The sequence below is a fragment of the Mytilus edulis genome, chromosome 7, assembly GCF_963676685.1.
Source record: "Mytilus edulis chromosome 7, xbMytEdul2.2, whole genome shotgun sequence".
Lineage (NCBI taxonomy): Eukaryota > Metazoa > Mollusca > Bivalvia > Mytilida > Mytilidae > Mytilus > Mytilus edulis.
Window position 1 is genome coordinate 17,289,173 of NC_092350.1, and position 26,885 is coordinate 17,316,057.

The 26,885-nt window shown below is 30.2% G+C and overlaps 1 protein-coding gene across 6 annotated transcripts; it reads right to left on the bottom strand.

Moving 5' to 3' along the window:
* Window positions 1–2,741: 2,741 nt before the first annotated feature.
* On the bottom strand, window positions 2,742–26,152 carry LOC139480893 (CD151 antigen-like). Of its 6 annotated transcripts, none has more exons than XM_071263836.1 (10): window positions 26,088–26,152; window positions 21,274–21,319; window positions 17,178–17,253; window positions 16,433–16,687; window positions 14,590–14,781; window positions 11,768–11,842; window positions 7,236–7,334; window positions 6,534–6,704; window positions 5,807–5,890; window positions 2,742–4,428 (listed from the first exon to the last, which is right to left on the bottom strand). In XM_071263836.1, exons 4-10 carry the CDS (start codon window positions 16,529–16,531, stop codon window positions 4,357–4,359), a joined length of 792 nt encoding a protein of 263 aa, XP_071119937.1. In that variant the 5' UTR covers window positions 16,532–16,687; window positions 17,178–17,253; window positions 21,274–21,319; window positions 26,088–26,152; the 3' UTR covers window positions 2,742–4,356. The 6 variants fall into 6 exon arrangements, with proteins under 6 accessions (XP_071119937.1, XP_071119933.1, XP_071119939.1 ...); XM_071263832.1 differs by having other exon boundaries at window positions 17,009–17,253; XM_071263838.1 differs by lacking the exon at window positions 26,088–26,152 and adding an exon at window positions 23,346–23,515.
* Window positions 26,153–26,885: the final 733 nt, after the last annotated feature.

Consider the following 26,885-nt stretch of genomic DNA (forward strand, 5'->3'; position numbering starts at 1 on the left):
AAGGGGGCTATTTCAGCTACAGCTATTAATTTTGCCTATCAACATCCAAGTCAAGGTTATTTCAGGATTTATATTGATGTGTAAACTTGACAGACTAAACCAATTGAAAGGCAGAATTAATAGCTTAATACATCAATAACAATGAAAAAAATAACACTTATCACTAATAATTTCAATGAAATGTTTGACATTGATTTCCTATACTGTAAACATATTTACCACTTAGTCATAATAATGATTTTACAATAGGTCATTGATAGTTGGTATGTTGTTGCGTAAGCATGTATTTTAGTTTAATACAGAATGTTGCAGTCGTCTTCTTTGTCAGAGAACTATATGGTTCGATCTTCTTAAAAAAATCATGATAATGTCATTGATTTTTAGGATGTTCCACAGTTAGCATGTGAAAGTATCATTTCCAAGAGATGGTTAAAACTCACTCTGCCGTCATATTACGCTGAAATTTTAGTGATTAATAACATCAAATCAAGTTATTTTTCCTGATCAGATGAGCTTTAAAATTCAAGTTACAATATACTTATTGTTTTAAAATCTTTTTTTGTCCTTGCTTCCTTTTTTAAACGATATTCGGTACAGTATCCTTTTTAATTGATTCAGATAAATAAAGCTGACTTCAATACTTGTCATAGTGCATGATGTCTTTGGTTTATAACTTGTCTTGTCGAACTGAAAACTTTTAAGATTGGACTTGGCTGCTACTTTGCATTTGAAAGGCAATTAAAGGAGCAAACCCAAAGACTGATTGACTGAAAGTTTAAATGTGACTAGAGAGGGTGACATCTCTTCCCCTTGAATCTTAAGTTTGTGAACTAGCACCATAAAAGTCAAGGCTTGTTGTAATTGAAACAACAGGTGTCAAAGTGACAGTAAACCAGTTTTTTCTGCACAGGTTGAACACTGAACAGTTGAGTACAACACTTTAGCTTTGAACAGCTCTGAATTTGGATTGTGATTGAATATTTGATACAGCATAGGTTTGAGACAAAAAATAAATGTGGTCAAAGAACTGAAAAATTTGAAATTGGACATTTTATTATTTTATTATGGTCCAATATTTGCAAATCTGGACCCAAACAGGATCAAGTAAAAATCTTACATTAAGGAACACAAGAAATATAAAATACCACATAACAACTGTGACTTCAACCTTCAAAACACACATGACTATTTTTTGACAACTCCTGAGATAATATCTACAAAAAAATTAAAATGTCTATTGAAAGGGAAATAACTCAATTAAATAATAAGTATCAATGTTGGCTACTGAAAAGGTCTAAAACTGAACCAAGAGAAAAGCTGAAGTTATGAAACTTGAACTTGACCTTCATTTAGTCACCAGAAACAACATCTTTTAAATAATGTTTGCATGTTACATTGTTTTGTAGCCGCAAGCCAGCTATACATCCTCAAATCAATCACGGATTTTTCCTTTGAAAATCCGGTAAATAAAAAAAGGGTTGCTTATGATAGCCATTTTAATACCTGATGGAATTTACATTTTCGATCAATCTTATTGTTTTGTTGTTGCCAGGACATTGCCTTCATTTTTTATGAGGTCCTCTTTAAATTTAGAATCGAACCTTGAATGAGATAATAATCAGAAAAATCTGAAATGGAGGACCAAGTTTTAGTAGGACATGTACTTGTTAACAGATTTTGTTTCCAGGATAGCAACTTGTTTAAAATGAAGTTTCTTTGTCCATGCCTCTTACAAGGATTCAACAACACTCTGTTTCACTTTCTGTTGTAGAAAACATTCTGTATTTAGCCTTGTAGTTACAGAGAAAAAAAAATTGAAATTTGGTTAATCAGAACCAAAAATTGTCAATTGCAGCTATGTTTTCATCCAATTTACCAAATGAGGATCTTTTGTATTTGACTTTCCATACCTTATTCTGCAAAGTTGGTTAAATTTTTCCACGTTGTATGGATGAAGAGAACAACATGAAATTTACAATTGGGTCTTTCTAAAAGTTGCTAGTCAAAAGTGATGGAATTATTTGTAGAGGTCCACCTTAATTCTTATAAATTTCTATATAACTTTTGGACTATTTTAAATCTCAGTCTATTTCTGAAATTAATTCTTACATATTTTAGATTTTTTAACCCTGTATGCTAACATTGCCTATGTGATATTTTGAAATTGTTTGTATATACATTGAAAGACAAAAACATGCGATACATAAAATTTACTGACGTCAGACACACGAATCAATGAATGTGTTTGTAGATAGATGTTTTTGTGTTCTATTAAATTGTTCCTTTTAAAATTGTGAGACGAAGATGACTGCTGTACCCATATTTTGACTATTCTGTTTAGTTCACACATCATTGTAAATATAACGGAATTTGATGAGACTGTCATCAAAGTGACAAGGGTTAGCGCTATAAAACCAGGTTTAATCCACCATTTTCTACATTTGAAAATGCCTGTACTAAGTCAGGAATATGACAGTTCTTGTCCATTCGTTTTTGCTGTGTTTCGTTATTTGATTTTGCCATTTGATTATGGACTTTCAGATTGGATTTTTCTCTGAGTTCAGTATTTTTGTGATTTTACTTTTTAAGTTTTCAAAAATTTCCTCTTTCATTTCAGAAGATTTTTGAAAATGGCTAATCATGATCAGAAACAATGATTCTGTCTGGCAACCATATATATTTTCAAATGGAACTGAAGGCATATAAAAATACTTATTGGCCATTACATTAATAAAACAAAATTCTTTCTTTCTTTTTTATTTTCATCAAATTTAAAATAAACATAAGACAACCTTTAAACAAATTCATGCCTATAATAAAGTTTATTCAACACAATATTTTAAAATTGAATTCAATTGAACATTTAAAATTCACATTCAATAAAAAGCTTTATACATGATAAAAAAAATATATAATACTGATGATGAATGATAATGGATTGTTTGTAATTTAATGCTTTTAATGAGGTAAATAAAAAACTTAATAATAATATATGTTAAAATCAAAATGTAATCATACTGGCAAAGTTCATATTTTTTTTGGTTACATATTGGTCTTCCAAGGAATTTAGGAATAAGTTTTGTGACACTGATATCCCAAAAGACAGCAGTGACCCTATTTTGTCTTTAAAGCTTTGCTTTCAGGCTAAACAATAAAATTATAAAACAAGATAAAACAAATTAGGATAAGAGACGTGTAGATAAACAGCTTTAATATCCACACACAAAAAAAACACAATTTACATTAGTGAAATCTTTCATATGCATTAAATTGACTAGTTATCCTCAGATTAGTAAAAATTAGTGAAAATAACAACAAAATGAAGTTATATTTCAACAACTGACTTTTGATATCAATACAAATAATCTAATATAAAAATAGAGATCTCAATGAGACAGCAACCTAACTGTAAGTTAATGTACACATAGCTACCATATAGATTGTTACTGATAGACAAGCACTGATCAACACTACATTTCTTTAAAAAAAAAAAGACAAAAATGCTTTCTGTAAAACTGCTTGTTTTGTTTAAATAATAGTTATACATGATCTGTTACAAGTAAATTATAATATCTGAAAAAAATTATTCATAAAATGTGTTGATATTTCTAAAATTCCAATTTTTCTGAACAGAAGACATTCTCTTTGAGCTGCCGCTGTTGACAGAATAAGCATAGAAATTTATGAATGGGGGTTCAAAGCCATACCATTGGTGCAATAAATATAAAAAAAATAAAAATTGAATAAGTGCTGTAACAAATTTCTAACAAATGATCAATTAAATTAGATTGGTCCCATTATACAAAAATAAATAATTTCTACTAGTGTTAATCTTGTAGTCAAATCTACTATTAATTTTTTTAAACCAGTTTGAAAAATAATTAACCTACGAAGTCAAGATTATTTCATTCATTTGCAGAAATTAGAAAAAGTGTGCTAGCCTTTGATTAAAAAATACACTGGCAACGATTTACTCACAAATATATGAAAATTTAAAAAACAAAATAAAAGTGCAATGAAAAATATGAATATGATTTTTTCAACATGTCAAATACAGAATTTCAAAAAAACATTTTTGTTTTACATAACATCATAAAATTAGTCAATATTCACTTCATGGCACATACATACGATAATCATACAATACAGATGTTTTATGTCAAAAACATTACTATCACGTTCAGGCAAAAATCCTTCATCATTTTATTCTGCAGCTCAATAACACAATCATCTTCATTGTAAAACGGTAAATGTACTTTTGGTCTATGGCAAGAAACTGTTATTGGTCCCAGAAAGAGAATGTCATGGATATGAAACCAACAAACTTTCTCATACACAAATGTAAATGTCTTTGTTTCAAAGATATGATGAGGCTTTTCGTCCTTTGAATTTTCTTACTAAACAACAAGAGAATATAATCCCCAGCAACTGAAAAAGAACAAGATGACAATGTTAAATAATCATTTGTGACAATTAATACAATGCTGGGAACAGTATATCTAACAGGAAATGAATCTGATAGACTTTTCAGTGTAAAATTCATGATTTTTGTGGAATTTGGTGGAATCTGACTGAAAAACTATCGGGACGGCTCAATAAATTCACCAAATAAGCCTAATCATAAATTAATACATGTTTTATCAGAAAGTAGATATATTTTGTCATATAAATGACTAAAGTAAGTTTGATTTATTCAATGTGAAGTGTTATATAATGTTTTGAAATTTCGTTTTTTTATTACCCTGTTTGTAATCTGTAACAAACAATCTATGATAAAATGAATATGATTATGACAAATTTGAAGTGACAGAATACAAGTTTGATACACTGGCATCACTGTTAAACTAGTTTGAATGGCATGATATTATCAGAAATTATTCTGATGGGAGTGAGTAGGTTTTTAACACATGTCTGTTTCTGTATCTTATCTTTATCACCTATGTCCACGAGGATAAAATTGGCTTCAATTAGGTAGTGTCAACTCCTGTCAATATATATGTTCCTGATATCTGTAAAGGTTTTTTTACATGGTTTTCTTCATTTATATAGTATTACAGAACATTAATTTGTTAGCATAAATGTATTGGTACAAATAGCTATCAACTATCTCCTTGTAATGAAAATTGTAATGTCCTACAAATTTGGTTAATTAAATGGCAACAGAAAATGTTTTATAAGTTTGATGTGTATCTATAAACTCATCATAGATAGCTAGATTAAAATTGTATTTGCCTAAGACGCACGTTAAATTTCGACAAAACACTCATCAGTTCTAGACATTGATGATATAAACAAAATATAGATATAAAAAGAAATGTTGGCTTAAGACAGTTCACAAGGTCATAACTTATGTTTAAATTTTTGATCAGAGCTGATTATTGAACTCATCCAAGAACTTGATATAAAACTTATATATAAATCTGACAGCAAAGGCTTGTGAGTAGTTACAATGCAATTTTCCAAAGATTTTTTTTCCAATGAGACTCCTGTAAAAAAAAATACACTGAAAATCATGATGCAACTTGAGACCTCCAAATAATTTAGTGAAGTGAAGTACTATTGACTTTGACTTATGAAGTTACCCCTGTCAATATATTATACTGTATAGCGGGTTATTTTCGCAGGTTGTAAATTTTCACAGATAGAACAAAATCGCTAAAATAAATTCTGCCAATTTAATGGTGCACATGCAAAGGTTTGGCTAATAGTTTTGAATCCGCAAAAATAATAACCACCAAAATATTTTGTATACCTTATTGAATGAAAATCTTACACCCATGAAAATAACCTGCTATATGATACATACCTGTATACAACAAAGTCCTAAACCAATTCCTCCTATTAGAATTAGAGAATCTTTTGTATTCTTTTCCAATGCTTTTGTACAACCCTAAAAATAATGCAATGATATAAATCTATTGTTATCACATTTTATATTTTCACAGCAGAATATAATTTCAATTCTATATACTGATATTGATGATAGATTAACAAGAAGCTTTACAACTGATTCAACTGGTTTTTATAGTTTGTTCTTATGTTGTACTGTTACACCAGATGTCCCAGGTTATGGGAGGATTGTGAACCCACTAACAAGTTTACCCACCACATTCTTTATGTATGTGCCTGTCAAGTCAGGAGCCTGTAATTCAATGGTTGCCGCTTGTTGATGCATTAAATATTTGTTTTTCGTTCCTTTTATTTGTATATAAATTAGGCCGCTAGTTTTCCCTTTTGAATTGTTTAACAATTGTCATATTGGGTCCTTTTATAGCTGACTATGTGATATGGGCTTTGCTCATTGTTGAAGGCTGTACCGTGACCTATAGTCTTCTTTTTTTTATATTTACAAATGCAAAATAAAAGGCATTGTGAACATTTTTCTGGCCATTCTAAGCCTAAGACGTGTAACTAATGATTTAGCCCAGCCAATGAACTAGAATCACCTTTCTTTAACAAGTTCACTTAAAACATCACCAACTGATATGGTAGCATCATAAAGTTCTTTATATTAGAAACTATCAGATAAATACCTCTGGATTTATATTTGATGGACCGTTACCAAATGTGGAACAATTCGTAGAAACAGTCAGACAACAGGAATCTGGTACCCTATTTTTCTTTGAAGGATCTCCTGTTATCATTTCTTGTATCCATTTAGATCTCTCCCAGTTCTCATATTCTGTTGCACCACAGCATTCAAACTGTGAAATAAATGTAAATAATTGACTCTACAGGCTATGAGTGCTCAGAAACAAAGAAATAACCAATAATTTTTATGGTTGCATTAAGTTTGAATTTTGAAATGGTATAACTGACCATCACTTCGCTTTCCCAGACCCCCGAAAGCGAAAACAAGTCACCCTGTTGTTTACGTTACTCGCTTTCAGTCGCTTAGGTCATCAGACATTTTCAATTTTATGGACATGAATCCCAAAATGATACCAAAGCATTGATCTATGGGTATTATCTGAGTTACTGAAAGCTAGTCCAAAAAAAAAACCAACTAATAACTACAGGTATATCATGTTTGACTGGTTTATCTACTTTTGTTTTGTATTTTGTAATTGTATATTTTGTCAATCTTTTTTGAAATTATTTTTCTTTTTAAACATTATTATTAACTATCCAATTATTTTCAATTTTTGTTGAAAAATCTACAGGTTGATATTATTGCAAGGGCCAATCTTCCTAGATAAGACAAAAAATATGTGGAATATGCTTATGACAATTACCTCTTTCTGCATATCATCTATTGCTTTGGTAATGACTGCATCATAATGATAATTATTCATCATTGTAGAATTTAAATTTCGTGATAATTCTTCTTTTATCTGAAAAACAGAAACATATATGCTAAACGCTTAAAACCCATTAACAAAATCCTTTCCAAAAGTCTTAAAGGGAAATTCCGCGATTTTTTACTTATCATCTAATTATGTTCATCTTAACATAAAAAACACATTTGCAAAGTTTTAAATTTATATTCCTTCTAATAACGGAGAAAATCAAGTATTTGTAACTTTTTTGGTTGAATTCTCGAGTGGGTCGTGACGTATTAGCCCGATTTATTGAATTCTGGGAAAAAATAAAATCTGTTTAACTCTTATAGCTTATCGACAATATACGTAATTAAAAGCGCACAGCTGACGAATGGTCGAAGTTATAAACCACAATATAAGAATGAACGAAAGTAAAAATATGCATATATATACCGTTTTGTATTGATTGAATTAAACTCCTATAAAATTATCTCTAGTAAATGTTTTTGAATAAATTTAATTAATTATTGTTGAGATTTTTTTCATAAAATATTTATTGAACATTTTTACTGATATTGAACTGAAAATTACCGTTATTGTTTTGATAATCATTTCAATGCAACTAATGTGTGAGCAGAGTGTGTATATTATTTTGTAAAGGTCACTGTATATTTCTCGGCTTGAGGTCAATTCGTTTACCTTGTAGCTATTTAGCCGCAGGTGTGAGTTCAAGCGTACACAGGTATAAATGTTGTTATTTGGAAAGGATAAATAGAAAGGATTAGAGTATATGCTGTCATGATGTTAATACACTAAGATTAAATACACGATGAGAATAAAGATACAATAATTAAATTGTGTAAATTAATTGAAAATAAAATTCAGATTCGTAATTCCGAAAGAGTATAAAAATAAAAGGAAACAATTTTTTATTACTTTCTTAGCGGCAATTGGCGTAAAGATTCAAATATGAAGCAAAAAATAGTAGTTTTAATCTTTAATAAAAACTAAATGCAATATTACCCAATTTGATATACCATTGTACATCTGTTTGATATCATTGACTTTACCGGAATTTCTTAACTTGTATTCAAATCTGGCTGTGTTTAAATGCTAATAAAACTATTGCAATTTTAAAGTTTTTAATTGACAAAAAAATACAACATAAAACATGCATAATTTTTTTTTGTTTCTTTTTAACATTTTATTCTTACATAATTAAATTCATTTAACAATCATTTACACGAACTTTTTGTGAAAAGAATACTAATTATCTAAGCTAAGACATTATATCTTTTGAGGATTTTTGAGGATTTTTTTTAAAATTCTATGATAATAGTTGTGCAATGTTGAACATGATAGCCGTCATTAATCCAAATAAGTAATACAGTAGTTGTAATAAAAGTTATACTTTAGTCATGCATTACAGATATTGATGAATTTATAACAGTTCGTTCATACATCGTTGTTCATGAAACAATCATTATTAGTATACATGTAAGTTTCCTGACGTATAAGAGCCATTGAGGATGAGCTCCAGAGAAATCAGACTAGTTGCGTTTCGTTCGTTTGTTTGTTGGGAAAGGAGAGGAAATGCAACCGCTTGTACAGATAAACGACAGAATTACCATACAAGCATTTATAGTCAACACAATCAGAAAGAGTTCCCATCGTTAGACGGGGAATATGAAGGCTTCCAAGAATGAACAAGTGACATGTCTAACTCTGAACAGTTAGAGAACAGACTATCGACATCGAACGCTTGTTCTTGATATTTGAAACTGTATGCATATATATACGTATACGTTTATGATATAGTGATGAGTTCTGACAAAAACTAAATTCCTTCATGGTTATATCTTGCCATACGTTTATATTGGTTTGTAAGGTGATTACTCAAAATCGTTATTTGAAAATCCTGTTTGTGAGATGTAGATTCATTTCAATACAGAAATTTCGTCTATATATTTCACAAGTGTATAACACGGAGAAGCTCTGAAGGTTCATTACTCCCATTTTGTTTGGGTGTGAACCATCGATGTTTACAGCAATATCAAGGAATAAGGTGATGATGGTAGAAAGAACTATGGGCGTCATGTGGCAAATATTACATGCATATCGGACAATGAGTTGTCAATCTGTATGAAAAGTTTTCCAATACAACCATATTATTGAGAAGGAATGTTTACATGCTATACTCTCGTACTAGTATTACAGGGTTCTTGTGGCGTTCACCTTAGACACACATCGTTTTAACGATGTTTAAAAAAAGACAGAACCAATTTAATGTCATATTTCCCTATTTTTTAAATATAACTAAAATTCTTTTATCTGACAAGAATATCCCTATTTAGCGAACAAGTAATTTATTCTTTTTTCGGTTATTGAATACCAAGAAAGAAAATAAATCCCGAAATTAATTTGAAACTTTGATACTCAAAAGTTTCCCAGCAAAATATTCACATCCCCTGGGGATAATTAGTGTTCGTCCAGTGGCATATATAACAATTGTGATGACGAATTCCTTCCTTTGTTTGAGAACAATCTTATTGAAATATAAATCTGTGATTTTCCTAGGTCCACAGCTTCAATGAACCAAAGCAAAAGTTATACATCGACCTGTATTTAAATCAAATTGGTTCTCTTCTTCTTTTGGTATACAACTGTAGTCTATCGACATTCGATGATTACATACTGTTGGCATACGTTGGCTAGTCTATTTACAACACTTTTACCCCTATTTATTCAAAATATATGTTTTTTTCTTATGTTCAATGTATACACGTATATATTTTAAATTGCGCTATAGTTCCGTAACTTTATATCCAGTCGTATAAATGAATCGTCGGCAAGTGCGTACATTTTTTTAAATCAATATTTCTGGTCTGTTCCAATCTGTCCTTCACTATTGACAATGACTATATATTACATTTTCCCAAATTCACCCTTGGAAAAAATATTTAAATAGATTTTAATTTCATCAAATCTTATTTTTTGGGTATTATTTATATATTATGAATTATATTCTTTACACCAGAAATGTTATTTATAAACAAGCGTATGAGTTTAGTAATGACAAGTAAGACAGAGTTGTATATTATACATCTGATAGTTCAAAATGGAAAGTTATAAGTTATAAGTTATCAGCCGTGTACACTGATCAATACCTGCAGAAGTGAAACGATGCATGAACTTGCAAGCCCGACAGGAAATCGCTTGAATACCTGGACGTGTCACCTCACACCCCTCACAATACCTTTGGAAGTAATACCTTTAGCCATGCTGGTGATCAGATAAGGGAAGATCAAAATATATTTGAAAAAAGTTTATTACTTTAAAGAATTATGAACAAATTAGATTTTCGAAAACAATTTTCACAGAACACTTATTTATGATTTCAACTTTGACTTTTCACCTAATTCCAATATCAACAGTTTAAAAACAACAGACCATGGTAATTTAAAAAAAGTAAGAATATTTTCCGTATCAAGTTAGTTAGTCGTATTAAACAACCGTACAATTGACAAGATATCGACACGCAATTACGACTACATCGGTTACTGTAGTTTTGTTTCTTTGTGGTTTATAGACATATCGTTTTTATTCATCGGGAAAGAAGACAAGATGGCGGATCTCGGAGAATTGATACTCTAAATTTAAAATCGATGGTGATCGCTTATCTAGCGGAATAAAACTTTAATATCTATGAATTTGAACATTTTTATACAGAATGAACATAATATCAATTTTTGATTTTTTTGCAAAGTTTCCCTTTAATTATTCAAACTGACAAGTGAAACTGGTATGTATTATGAACATGATGAAGTGCGATTTGAGAAATACATACATAAAGTGTTGTTTATTTTTTTTTAAATTAATATATTTTCTAGATTTTGGGTGAAGCAATTTCTTAAACTGTCAACCAAAAAGGGTAAAGGGTTTGAATCCTAAAATATAATAAGGTATTGTCAAATCAATCCCAACAACATTTGCAACTAAATGTGAAAATGCAAAAAAAAGTGCAATGCACATTTATGTAACCAGATTACTATAAATTCATGTTTTTTTTTAGGGATACCAATTTTGATGGATTTCGTGTGTATAGATGAATGTATAATGTTCTATGAAGTGCTTTTTTTTAAAGGCTTGAATGTAGACTTTGGCATAAGACATGTAAGAAAACACTTACTTTCCTCAATCCTTGAAAAATGATATCCATATAGTAGTATATACAAGTTACAACCTAAGCAAACCAATACTCTCAAACATTAATTTTAAGTTATTCATCTTTGAAAATTTAAACATGTTAAATAACCATTTTAATTGTTTCAATTAACATCCATCTTTTGTAGTATTCAAGTGTGTTAGAGCATGTATATACTTAACAGGGTCAGAATACATCAGATATAGAGAGTATAAGTACCACTATACATAAGTCTTGTATATAAGTATCTACTAATAGCAAATAATCTGAAGTACCATACACTGGAAATGTTAATACTTACAGTGCCTTCATACATATAAGCTAGTACTCCTGATATTGCTTCTGTCAGGAAAATTATCAACAAAAATAAGGCATACTGAAAATAAAACAGAAATATAAAGATATAAATGTAGAAAAAGATATGTAAACTTAAAGTAAAGACACTGAAAAGTGTAAGAAAATTATCACAGTCAGATAGATGATTGTACTTTGACCTATAATTGTTTACTTTTACAAATTGTGACTTGGATGGAGAGTTGTATCATTAGCACTCATACCACATCTACTTATATCTATTAATTAGATCTTACGGAATAAAGTTTATTCAATAAGAATTTACAGTATCAATAACAGAAATCAATATATATAAAAATTAAAACTTTCAATCTTCACAGTTTCAAAAATCTCTCACAAAACGTTTTTGCCAGGGGATGTCTTAAAAAACCCAAATAAAACTTGTTGTGCGACAATGGGACAAAGCACTGGAAAAATTCAAAGAGAAACCATTGTTTTATAAACGCTTCATTGATGATGGTTTTGGAATTTGGACTCATGGCGAACAAAAACTCAAAGAATTTATGGACTTTGCAAACTCAATAAAAGACAAAATAAAGGTGGAACTTAGGTACAACAGCAATCAGATTGAATTCTTAGATACACTTGTGAAAATAAAAAATAGTAAATTAACAACAGACCTTTATACAAAGCCAACTGATAAACATATATATGTTCACAGCAAATCATGCCATCCAAAAAATGTAAAAAAGGCAATTCCTTATGGTTTAGCATTACGATTAAGAAGAATTTGTGAAAATGAAGATGACTATCAAAAACATAGACAAGAACTAAAATTACAACTGCGAAAAAGAGGCTATAATGGAAAATTTATTGAAAACCAACTAAAAAGAGCAGACGACTTAAATAGAAAAGAGTTATTACAGAGAAAAAATAAAATTAAAAAAACATCAGAACGCATACCTCTTGTTGTAACCTTTACTGATTTACTACCTGATATTCATGACATTGTGAAAAAAAGAATTAATATTTTACATAACTGTAACTTGATGAAAGAAATATTTCCAGAACCACCACTAGTAGCTTATCGAAGAGATAGAAACTTAGCAGACATAATTGTACATGGAAAACTAAATAAGATCACCAAAAAATGTACTAACTACAACAGCAACAAAACATGTAAAGAAGAATGTGAAGTTTGCGATATTGAAAGACATGAAGAAAAAATTATACTCGGAGATAAAACATTCAACCTCAAAAAGAACATTCATGGATGTCAACTGGTGAACCTTATTTATGGACTTCACTGTGAAAAATGTAACCACTATGTCTATGTTGGAGAAACAGAAAGATCACTCAACGAAAGAATAAAAGAGCATCTAGCAGATATCAGACATGATAGAGATACAGCTGTGGCAGAACATTTTAACCAAGAGGATCATTGTAAAGAGGACATCACAGTTCAGGTTCTGCAACAGATTTACGATAAATCCGCAAATTACAGGAGATATATTGAGGCACAATGGATGCAAAAATTAAATACAATTAGACCATTTGGAATTAACGTTAAAAAGGAATGACTTTAATTGATCAAAACTTATATAATTTAACTTTCATTCATACAAAAGTATTGTGACGTCATGTTATTATGACGTTAGAGTATTATGACGTCATGATGTTTCCAAGGACATTTATCTATAACATCTTTTCAATGTTTGAAAAAAGAAATGTCAGCCATGTAGTTTAGAGGAATAATAAATAACTGAAGAAGGCCAATGGCCGAAACGTCTGAACAATTGGTTTATTTATACAATTATAAAAGGTATGTTCCCTATTGGAATTTTGAAAACAATGAAAATAAAAGTTAATTTAAGCAAGAATGAAAGTAACGGTCAACTAAAAACATTACACCAGAGTGTCATTAATAGATCACAACATTAGGTAATCATGATCTTAAGAATTCAACCAAACTTTAGTGATTCAAATAAAAACAAAAATATGTTCATTAAACCACAAAATTACGGTAAACATTGTAATTAAGCATATAGGTTAAACATTTCAAATCATAAATGAACAAGTTTCGAGTTTATGTGACTACAATTTCATGGTTTCATTATTCATAACAAGAAAACTTAAACTTGAGAATGTAATGATTTCAATGTTTAGTGAACCGTAGAATATGCCTAAATACCATAGTAATTTCACATAATGTGGCCTTATTTTCTATTTAAGACCACAACTTCATTGTAAACAAAAAAAGAATCTGATATTGGACTGACAGACAAACAGACCATAAAACATAATACCCATTACGATCATATAAGAATAAGAAGAATAAGAATATTTTATTATTCCAATCAAGGGCCCTTGATGGGCAGCATAACATGTACACATAGAACAATACATCATGATTTGTAACAGAAAAACATTTTCATATAATAAAAGGAAACATTAAAAAAGTTCAGATAGGTGTTATTATCTTCATTCTATAAAAATCAAATACATTTAGTTCCAGGCAGGATGAGAACCATAAAATCATTACAATTATCATTGTTATTACATACATTAATTAACATTTTGTCTAACTTCTAGACATGTAATAATATAGCTCCCTAAATATTTAAGTATAGACAAATTTTCATTAGTAAATAACCAAACAAATTTTGCCTCATTTGAAAGATGTATAAAATTAGGACATCATAAGTTTGGCAATAATATAAAATGTAATTGGAATTAGCAGCAATCAAATTTTTTTTAGTTTGTTGTTGATTTTGCTAGTGAAGATAAAAGATGGGATGTAATCTTAGTCAACAAAGGGAAATAACTCACCATAACCATAAAACATCTATTTTCTATACATGTCCCTGTACAACCAATGATTCCTGACAAGATAATAAAGGCTCCTGTTCCTAGTAACAAGTATGTTGATAAAGGGAAAGTACTGCTCCCTAGCAGACTGATATAGGTATGCTTCTGGAACTTGATATACAATCCTAATGCCAGGAAAGCTAACCCTGTCAGCTAGAAAAGACAAATAAAATTTATTATGCATAAATACCCAATTGAATTTAAAAAGAAACATTTAATCAATTGACAGAACATGCTTCAGAAATGTCCGGGAACAGATTATTTTTGTAATTTGAAGTTAGCTACCATTGTCGGCTGAAAAAATAATTTAAAATATGGGATCTTTAATCCTTTTGGATGTCAAATAAAATTGAGAATGGAAATGGGGAATGTGTCAAAGAGACAATAACCCGACAACAGAACAGACAGTATATTTTGTAGAAAGAAAATGTCATTTGTTTGCTCTAGCTTTTAAAGATTGTCTGCAATATAAATATTTGTACTTTTTTTCTGAATATTTTGATAGAATTTTCCCATGCTCCTTTTATATAATGATGCCCTATCACTAATATTATTAGATTAAAATGTCATATTAGAAAATCATGTTACATATTTACTAGACATAAATAAATGTTTTATTTTGACATTTCTGTTGATATTTAAATTGGCAAATCTCTGAATGTCAAACTGTTTTGAAAAAAACCCTGGGATTTAGGAAACCACAGTAAGAAGAAGCTGCATAAAGAATAACAAAATTTCTCTCAATTACATGCATCATAATGACAATTTTAGATTATTTTAAAACAGAATGATCTCAAGTTTTTTTTTTATAAACGAGTTACACAGTTTGACCTTAGGTCAATCAGCATGTATAGCCTTATTGAAGTATAGGTTCTTACTGTGAATTTATAACATATTAAAGTATTGTGATGGGAAAATGAACTTTCTTGAAAGATGTCTATTCACTAAGTATAAACAACAAGAATATGTCCATAGTACACGGATGCCCCACTTGCACTATCATTTTCTATGTTCAGTGGACCGTGAAATTGGGGTCAAACCTTAATTTGGAATCAAAATTAGAAAAATCATATCATAGGGAACATGTGTACTAAGTTTCAAGTTGATGTAACTTTAACTTCATCAAAAACTATACCTTGACCAAAAACTTTAACCTGAACGTCGCACTTTCATTTTCGATGTTCAGTGGACCATGAAATTGGGGTCAAAACTATAATTTGGCATTAAAATTAGAAAGATCATATCATGGGGAACATGTGTACTAAGTTTCAAGTTGATTGGACTTCAAATTCTTCAAAAACTACCTCGACCAAACACTTTAACCTGAAGCGAACGGATGGATGCACAGAGGCACAGACCAGAAAACCTAATGCCCCTCTACTATCGTAGGTGGGGCATAAAAATGGTAAAACAAAAGTTGATGCAAATATAATGAAATAAACTTTGGTGTTTACCCAATATCTCATTTTATTAATATATTAAGGCGCGAGAGAAAAAAAGACACTTTGACAGTGCCAAACTATAAACATACTTGCAAAAACTATAATACAGTAAACAAAGAAACAAAAATTTCATTTAATCTGAACAAAGAACAAAATGAGATAATTCAATTAACATGTATCTACCTCTTCTCTTGTATCTTATTACATTTACAAATTTTATACTTTAAATACATTGTAGTTCCTTCTGAACATGCATGAAATATTTGCCACTGGATTTAAAACAACCCATAATCAATAAATCATTTAAATAGTAATATTTATAAGTTGCCTTTTCTATAATTAATCATATATAATACACTTACCCAAAAGAAAAAGTTGAACACATAAAGGACGACTTTTAGGAAGTTTTTACCACACATGTCCCTTTTTCTCCTATTTATTCCTCTAGCATTATGATTCATTTTGGCTTTGATTGTAATATCCCCAAACTAATAGAATATAAAATCTGTTCGACTACTGTCTGCACACTGCACACTAACAATCTTTTGTTACAGATATCATTTGCAGCTATTTTCAAATTTAATGTGGCTATTTGTATCGATTCAGTTACCATCCATCTATTGTGAAAGAGAAAGAAAATATTAATATCAGAACAAACAATGTCCACAGATATACTGCACTTAAAGTTAACTTTAGTCACTTTCCTGACTAAACCAATTAGATAATTTCACATAATCTTTACTTCATGACTTTATAAAGTTTTCACCATCACATGAAAAAGTAATTATAATTTAATGCATATAATAAACGTAATAAACTGCAGTTGTCTGGCTATGCTTCATCTCACAATTTGAATCTGTATATTATTTCCAGATGTAATGAAATGCTATAGTCCTGAGAAAGCTAATAACTACATAAGATCTTGTCTGTGTTATTACCTATTAAAAACTTAAATTTTCTTGGCTTCACTTAGAGTGCATTAAAACATATGAAATACTATCCAAAAACCAGACAAATTCATTTATTTTTCAATTTTCTGCTGTTTTATTCTTGTGCAGTATCTACTTCATTCAGTAATAACTAGGCTGGTGTTTTAGAGGTGATCACCTGACAGTTTGATTGACAAGTCACATGGCAGTAATGTGACATCTACAATTATCTTCACAGCTTCTACCAAGTGTTCCTGCAATTAGATGAGCAAATTGTCTGCATCAAAGAACATGAAAGGGCTAAGATTAATTACATACAGAAAGATACATGTTCAGATACATTCAATAACCACATATAACCTATTAATAACTGTGAATTCCAGGGGTAAGAGGGCTGATACCAGTTTTTTTATTAATTGACATTGCCTACCTGGTCAGATAATAAATAATGACTATAACAGACTTATAATGCAGGGCTTTAAATTCCTCCCAATAACCAGACCAAGTAATGTCATTATATCAAATCCTATTAACTTTCCTTTATAATCGATTCTTCCTTATTGAAACTGCTTTATATTCATGGACTTGTCATTCAAGATTCTTCAGATAGGTGAATTAAAGAATTATTCAATATTATGTTTTGAAATTATACCAATTTATTCTATTGGTCTAATTTAAAAATCAAAATATTTTGAAGACTACACATTAAATAAAACTGGCAATGCTAAATTGAACAATTTCTTCTTTTAAAATTCTATTTGTATACTATTTAAATGCTACAACTAATGCCTATATGGTGTACATTAACTACTTTTTATTCATTATAGATTAAGGTTTTTGTCAAACAAAGCACCATGTGTGTTCTTCAATTTTTATCCTACCTTCCATTATGGCATTAAGGACTTTAAATGGAATGTTTTCCTTACCAGTACCTAACAGATCTTTTCTAGTAAATATAAGTCGTACCTACATATCTAACTCTTTCATTGGGAGCCTCATATATTCCAGGCCTACCTAGCAATTCTGACATGGGAAACACTTTTTGGCAAAATTAAGATATTACATGGACTTGAAACTGTTTCCAATATCAGTTTTGTCAATAGACAACCTAACATTATTGCCATCTATAGCTATGAATCAATAATGTGCACACGTCCAGAAAAGAAGTTTCATATTTGTCAATCCAACACAATGAAAAGCTATTGTTCATGTAACAAAGAGGCCACTGGATGTTTTGTTTAGGGGTCAAAAATTTGTGAACTAAATGTACCAAACTCCTATTAGGATTTTATGTTTTCTTCTCAGCCAAGTCCAATGCTTTAAGTAGATATACTAGTATGTCTCTTAAGTTACTAATGTTACTTTATTTCTTTAATTTCTTTTCATTTTTACAATAAATTTATATCATATCTCCTAGGCAAGTTGTTAGCACTTCAATTGAGTAATCAAATTCACTCTAATTACTGAGCACAAGAATCATAATTACAACTCGGTCTAATTCATAAGATACTCAAGCTATGGAAGTTTTCAACATGATTAAATATCATGTAATAAACTGTTGACAAATTCCTCTCTATACTACCTTTTGATTGTAAGAAGCTTCTGTCCAAGTTTGGTAAAAATCCAGGATAGTTTATGAATCAAATAAATGTTTTAAAAACTTGAACTGCAGACTATGTTATGTCAACTGGAAGAAAAACTAAGTAAAATACGGAAAAACAGGAACAAAATTTTAACAAAATTCCTTCTAGATACTTGCTTTTGATCATAAACAAGCTTATGCTTAAGATTGGTACAAATCTAGGATAGTTTAAGAAAGTTATCAAAATATGAATGTAATGTTTCCTGGAAGAAAAAATAAGTCTATTTATAAGTAAAATACGGAAAAACAGGATTTTTTTACAAAATTTACTTCTGAATTCTATATAATGATCATAAACAAGCTTCTGTCCAAGTTTGGTAGAAATCCAGGATAGTTTAAGAAAATTATTAAAATTTCAAAAACTTTAACCACAGAGTGAATATTTGTGGAAGGCGCTGATGACGGAATGAAGGATCGCTATGTCTTGCTTTTTAGACTAAAGTCAAAGGCTTGACAAAACCATACAATAATTTCTGTATCACTAGTATTCGAAATGTTATACAACAGTTTAACCAGGTATTTAAAATCTTAACCCTGTGGCTTTTTCGTACAATTCAAGGGGACTTTGATGTTGATATTTAAATGTCTTTTTACTTTTTGTGTCATTTAAGGTTGCTGTTTCATTGACATATACCCCTTATCTCCTTTATTTATCTTTTTATCATGGTAAGCGCAGGTATTTAGGCCATGTTCAATGACTAAAAGAACATATATGTATCGGCTTTGCTCCCATTGTTGAAGGCCATAAGGTGACCTATAGCTTTTACTTTCTGTGTTATTTGCTCTCTTGTGGCTAGTTGTCTCATTGGATATCGAACCACATCTTCTTTTTTATATTATGCAAGATAATGCCTGGTTTCCCCTTTGATTCCTTCAAATCTTCAAATATTGATGTAAACATAAAGTAAAAAATAATACCCATAAATTTTCCTGACTCAATAAGATATGTAGTTTTTTATTTCCTTTTATTACCTAGGAAAATCAATTACAACATAATCCTGATAAGAGAAATAGTTTATGACTGATTACTGGCTGTCACACCTGTCTATATAAAGATTACTTTCCTTTACTTTGTCTGATAATAAAGTACATCAACTTATTTTGAAACTTCAGAACTAAATTGAAGATAACTAATTTCATCAAAAAATAAAAATAAGTGTAGGCTAAAAATACATGAACAGATTGTAAATACCAGTAGAGTCTACAAAATCATATAAAAAATATTGTTATTTTTTATTAGAATACTTGCAAACATATATCTGTATTTTTTACTGTCACAGTGAGTGGTTTCCCAGTAATTTTCCAGTACCCAATTTTGTAACAGGACAGAATATGAGCCAGATATTACATATTTATAGAAGTTTTGTCAAACTATTTAATGCACAATATGCAGATTTTATTCTAATTACTGGGATAAGTGAAAATGTCAGTGTTTGTTGTTAGAAATAACTTTCAAGTGTCTAGACTGGATATTGCTTACTGTACAGTGTGACAAATCAACATATCCCGGTTTTTAATCAATTATATAAAAAACTATAAAAACATTAGAACATTTTTCAACCTACTTAAAACAACTATTTGCACAAATATAAACGATTACTCAAACCATGTAATTACCAAATAGAAAAAAAAATCCCAAATAAAATTTGAGCTGTCTCATCCTTACAAAGAGCAATGATCCATTGGTTGCTTAAGGGAGTTATACCTTATCATTATAGTGTACATCTAGATAAAAGAAAGAATCTCATACCTTTAACGAGTTGTCCTATCAATAGATAATATACCTGTGTTGCCTTTTATGTCCACCCCACAGGAGAAATAAATAAGATATAAAAGAAACATTTTTAAGTAAAAAGAATGTTCATGAGAATTTAATATCAAATACTTTCTGTATTGTACATATAGTTAATTGCTCAAATCTACAGTGATATAGGTTATTTATATGGGAATCAAGTTTTGAATTAAATTCCTAAACATAAAGTTCAATCAGTCTACATGCAATATCTGTATATTCAAAAAATAAAATAAAATAAAATGAATTAAAATGTTTAAATATTGTGGGTGTAAATCATAATATATCCATTCAGTCTAGACACTGGAAAGAAAAGCCAAACTATAATATGTTTCTACAATATACCTTTTCCACTAATCTAAGCGATTTGACAAAACTTCAATTTATGCATTCAAATATATATATATTACAAATGCACTACAGTGCATATGATATATTACATTGTATTAATTGAAAATATTCAAAATAACCAGATTTTTTGCACAATATCTTAACACATTCATTTTTTTATGTATAAAAGCAGCCTCTAGTGTATCTTTTTGTTCACACTTTATTTTTTTGTTAAACTAATAACGAACATATTTATTTTTTTTACTTTAAACATACACTGATACTTAAAATAATTTATAACTGCACTTAAAATAATCTATTTGAAGAAAACAGAAACATATACCGATAGACAGATAAAGCTTATCGAAATATTGAAGACAACATATTTTCAAAATACTGTAACAGATGAAATCTTATAAATCAAGGAACTACAAACATGATATTAAGCTATTTTCACTTTATCTATAAAAGTACAAACTGTTTTGATGATAAATATGATGACTGTCTTACCTGTATTATATCCTATAGTAATCTGTCAACCTTCACAGTACATCCTCTAAAATCAACCAAAAAGTGACATTAGTTTGACTTTAAATCTTAATTGTTTGGTGAATCATCACGTGTACATTGACAAAGCCTAGAGGCCAATACATCTTCATACAACAGACAGATGTTCATTTCATCATTAGACCTGGACATCATTTGTACGTTTCCTGATTAATACACCAGTCCGTGTTATTATGGCGGTAATTACTCGCCCTTAGAAGGATGTTAATTACCATATCAATGACCAAGTCTCTCAAGACCAATTTCATTTCAATTTAATGTTAGCATAGATCAGTAGGGTAAAAGGTCAACTAACTATAACAGCTATTGGAAAAGTAATTGAAAGCCAGAGCGAAATAATTATTCTTCAGTTTATGGAACTTGAAGCTAGTGGTTAAAAAAAACCCTGAAAACAGTTCCATAAAGTGAAATTCTTACTTTTAATCCAATTATCTATAATAGCTATCGTTGGGTCCGAATTATGTCAATCCAATGCAAGTAAATTAGTATGTTTTATTCTGAACATAATATACAACTAGGGCCTTCTTAGCCAGTGGATATCCAAAGTTGTAACTTTAAAAGGTTTGTTTTTCTTGAGGGCTTAGGTCTAGGGGAAAACAACTCTCACAATTTGACCCATATACTTATTGTTACGATAACATTTTTTTTTCAAACTTCAGTATATATATACTGATGTACATTCAGTGGCGGATCCAGGGGGGGGGGGTTCCGGGGGTGCGCACCCCCCCTTTATTTTTGCCGATCAATGCATTTGTATCGGGACATATGTTTTGCACCCCCCCCCCCCCCCCTTTGCCCTGGGTGCCCTGGGTTAGCACCCCCCCTTTCGAAAATTCCTGCATCTGCCCCTGTACATTTGAGAATAAAAATGCTAAGGATGCTTCTGGCTCTGCTCATAATCTTAAAGTGTTTGAAGACAAAAATATGTATTGAAACTTTCTACACAACCATATACAGAGGCAGATTTTAGGGGAGCCAGGCCACCACCTCAAGGAGCAACATTCATTGGTTTAACCAAAGATTTTTCACATGTCCAAAGGTTGCTTGTTTTTTAGCCTACCCCTCCTCCACTTTTCCTTATTCCTGAATCCACATCTGATAATATGTAGCTCTACAAGAGGGTGGGAGAAGGCCTGCTGTCCCTTCTAAACTGAATGTTACTTCCACCTAAAACATTTCTGAGCCTCTTTAAAAGTACAGTATTATGATTTCCATTGAACATATGCATTAATTAAAAACATACTTTACTTTAGAAAAGCAATTTGCTAAAACTTAATAAAACTATGTTCTTCAAAAGAACTATTGCACTTAGTACTTACAATCCACTTAGTATACATGTATCATAGCCATAATCAAAGTTGAACAGATTTCTTTTCAGTCCAATATATGTGTTAAATTAGATATCACATCTGATAATTTAACTTCAATATTTAAAGAGGAAAAATGATGATCCTTGTACATGAAAGAACAAACAGTTACATGTAAAACTGTGGATTACCGTAATATATATTTAAGTGGGTACATATTCTTGATTAAATATAAAAATAAGATGATGTGGTATAATTGAAAATGAGACGACTATCCAAAATTACCAGGAAACAAACAACTGAAGGACACAACGAGTAAAACCTTAAACATTAAGAAACCACTTAAAAAAATTGAAACCATTTCAAAGCAAAAATCGATGGCCTGATTTACACCACCCTTCAATGTTAACATGATTTATAAATGAAAAACAAATATCGAAAACATTAATTCATGATTTTTATTAATATTTCTCATTTCCAGAAAGCTTACATGTACATTTTACTTCAGCATTCAGAAAAACTACATGTACATGTATGTTAGTATAAAATGAAAACTGATAACAAAACTTTTACCTGCTTTCAGCCTAATTATCTCCAGCAGTGAAAATTTTCCCAGGACAATTTAAATGACACAAGGAGACCTTATGTCACCTATTATCATGTATCATTACCTGAATTCAATAAAAACTTATCATAGTAACTGTTTACCTCTGTTTGAAGTATATCATTGTTCAAAGCAGTATTACATAATATCACCTGGAATAAACTGATCAATAAAGATCTTAAAACCAAAAATATACTAGTGAGCAATAAAGACCTGATAAGAACTTAAGAGTAAATTGATAACAGACTATACTTGTATCATTTAGAATGTCAACAAAGGAAAGCTCAACAAGAGCTCATTAAAAGCAAGTGTGGATATAGTATTATGCTCAACACTTATTATAACAGGATTTCACTGATCAATTTTATATTAAGCACCTATTACCAGTATGTTTGATTTCAGTCCATTGATCTGTAATAACTTGCTAAAATGTTGGAAATTATCAGTGTTGGATCCAGGGGGGTTCCGGGATTGGAACCAACCACTTTTTTGAACAATCAATGCATTTGAATGGGGACATGTACATGTAGTTGGACCACCCCCTTTGTCCTGGGCAAGGAACCCCCCTTTTAAAATGGCTGGATCTTGCCCTGATTGTAATCTGTTGCCATATAGCTCTCATCAAGAAAAAAACACAGGGAAATATCCTTTGAAGACGACAGTAAAACTTTATGAATATTACATAAAACGTACCGTATGATTTTCAGTCATCTTGTGTATTATAATATTCCAGACATTAAATAAGTGTACAAAAACCTTTGGTATATAAGTGCATGCTTAATATGATGTTTGAAAAACTTTAGCCTCAAAACCCTTTGTTGTATAAGTGCATGCTCATATTAATGTACGTTTGAATTATTACCTTTGATACAGAGATACATGTATGGCTTGTCTGTATAATGTAATTTTGTTACTATAGTAATATCAAATGTTGAAATTAAATGGCATTACTTGATCATGTAAACTATATACATGTATGTAAAACATTCATTATCAATCAGCCATAATTAAAGGTCACTTAGGTGAAGAGTCAAATAACATCCACCAAGATGATATAAGCCAAAGCTAAAGTGAATAATATGTATATAAAAAAATTCTGTCTAGTATCAATATTTCCATTATAATTTTAAAGGAAATTAAATCAAAGTCCTAGAGAGCACTGACGGGTAAAGTGCATGCATTTATCAGAAGAAATTTAAATTTCGAACATTGCATTGTATAGGAATTAGGCATTGGAAGGCAATATTTTGAATTGGAGATATCTTCCTTAGTCCATAATTGTAGTTGTTCAACTAAACTACAATTATGAACAAAGGTAAATAACTCCAATTTCAAATATTATTTAAAACTTGCAGTGACATCATTGATATTTTTTTAGAACAGATATATTCCTTACATATGAACGCATCATTTTGAATTGATTAGTAAGAGGTCTCAAATAATTACTGTAACAGTTATAAAAAATACTAGAACACACCTGCGAAATTGCGGGCATATACAGCTTGTGAACTATTGTAGGATGATTTTTTGTAAAATATTTTATGTATTGTGTCCGATAAAAATTTGCACCGCTTCAAACATGAAATAAATGTAACTGCTTATATATAACATGTATATAGACCATTATTAGTCTAATGAAATATTCTTCAATGACAATCCATCAGTGCTTTTACTTTTGAGAGACTTATTAACATGCCAATGGTAGGATATGAATCTTGTATAAATGACTAAGTCCGACTTAGGCTAATTTGAGGGGTGGTCGGAGGGGTCCTGATCCCGAAATCCCGGGCTTAAAAACATGAAATCCCGAAATGCAGAATATAAAGAAATTCATATCCCGAAATCACGAAATTGAAAAATCCCATAAGGATCAATCCCCAAATCCCGAGCTTAAAAACACCCGATCCTGAAGTCCCGAAAAAAGGTCCTGCCTCCCCCTAATCTCTACCCTACTTTCATTTTTGCCAAATCACTACTTTCACTTTCAACAATGAATCATTTATGAGCATTATGTTTTCTAGTCTGTGTATCTAACAATTAAAGATACAAATCAACATTTTTAGCTGATTAAGGGTCAATAACTTCTAATTGTTCAAATTTTTACATATTTTTTATGGTAGATAGAACTACTAAGCTGACTTTTTTCAGTTTTTGTCTATATAATTGGTGTAGTTTTAGAGATGTAAATAAATAACTATAATAAATTGTTCTCATAATTCAAATATTAGATTAACATATTTTAATTGCATTAACAGAGAAAGTAATTCATTTGCTAATCTCACTGACAATGACAAAGTTATAGATATACTTAACCCATCAACACCAACACAAGTGAATAAACTAGGATCCTTTATAAAAAAAGTCAATGGAACTGAGGACAGGGGACCCTTTAATATTTACCTGAATTTGTGTATATATAATGAGTTACTTAGTTATGGTCTTTATTTGTTTTTGTTGTTGTTATATGTCACAAACTGTATAGTTTAAATGGCAATAAAACTTTGAATTGAATTGAATATAATGTAAATATTTAAAAACAGCTGTGTCCTCGTTATCTGCTCTTTTCTGTTCACTTTGAGAAGAGAAGAGAGGGGTTTTGGTTGTTGTATCTGTGTTTCTCTCATGCAGAGGAGCGGAGAAGGGCACAGCAGATCTTGTCATTCATTTGACTTGTACTCAGGTGTTCCACATGTCATGCACGTGGTTAAAAGGCACGTTTATTTTGTTTACGAAGCGCAAATATTCATCACTTCACAAAAACGTTTATAAAAATTGAACTTGCAATTTCAATTCCACTTTGGTAATGCAAGTATCTCTAATTTTTCAGTTAAAATTTCATTATTTACCTGTGTCACCAATTCACCTGACTTAACCCTTCACCTTAAGGAGATGAATAAAGGAAAGATGTTTAATGTTTCTTTGAAATTCAGAAGTTCTATATAATAAGGCCTCTGTACTTTGAGAACAACTATATATTCAGAAAGAAATTGAATAAACAAACAAACAAAAAACATGTATTATGCATTTCATGGCCGAACTTGTATGGTTTTGGGTAAATTGGGTTTATTTGAGAATAAGTCAAATCGACACCTGGTCAATTCGGCACTTATGGAAAAAAATCAAATCAATACATATTTATTATATTATTAACCTTTTCTATCCTTTTTATTTGGGGTATATGGAGAATAATGATTTTCGTACAAGTTTTTTGTTTTTTTTAGAGGGGGTTTATTTTTTTTGCAAGACTTTTTAAAATAACTAATCGGTATTATATCGGTCTCTGAAATCACTCACCTTTACAAAATGATTACGTCAAGCAGTAAGAATTCACAATTCACAAACGCCTTCAACAATGACAAAAACCTATTATGTATAATAGTATATAAACTATTACAGCCGATTGTATTGAGTGTGTATAGGCAAATTTAATAACTTTGGTTAGCTTACTTGCTAGCTGAACCACGAAGTCATTATTTAGATAAGGTCAATTACTTTCCTTTAAGAGTAGACTAGTCCGACAGCGAACCAATCTATTTGTCATACTCTTAAGCGATAGCTAGAAAATTTTAAAACATAAATAATCAGCAAGACAAGATCTACAAACGAGTCAAAATAAAAATAAGTAGTCTTTTTAAAGTAAAGAT

Coding starts and splice junctions, on each gene's coding strand:
- LOC139480893 (XM_071263836.1), bottom strand. CDS start 16,531: ATGAATCATAATGCTAGAGGAATAAATAGGAGAAAAAGGGACATGTGT. Junction 5,891..6,533: donor CATCAAATATAAATCCAGAG/GTATTTATCTGA, acceptor CATTATTTTTAG/GGTTGTACAAAAGCATTGGA. Junction 4,429..5,806: donor TAGGACTTTGTTGTATACAG/GTATGTATCATA, acceptor GTTCTTTTTCAG/TTGCTGGGGATTATATTCTC.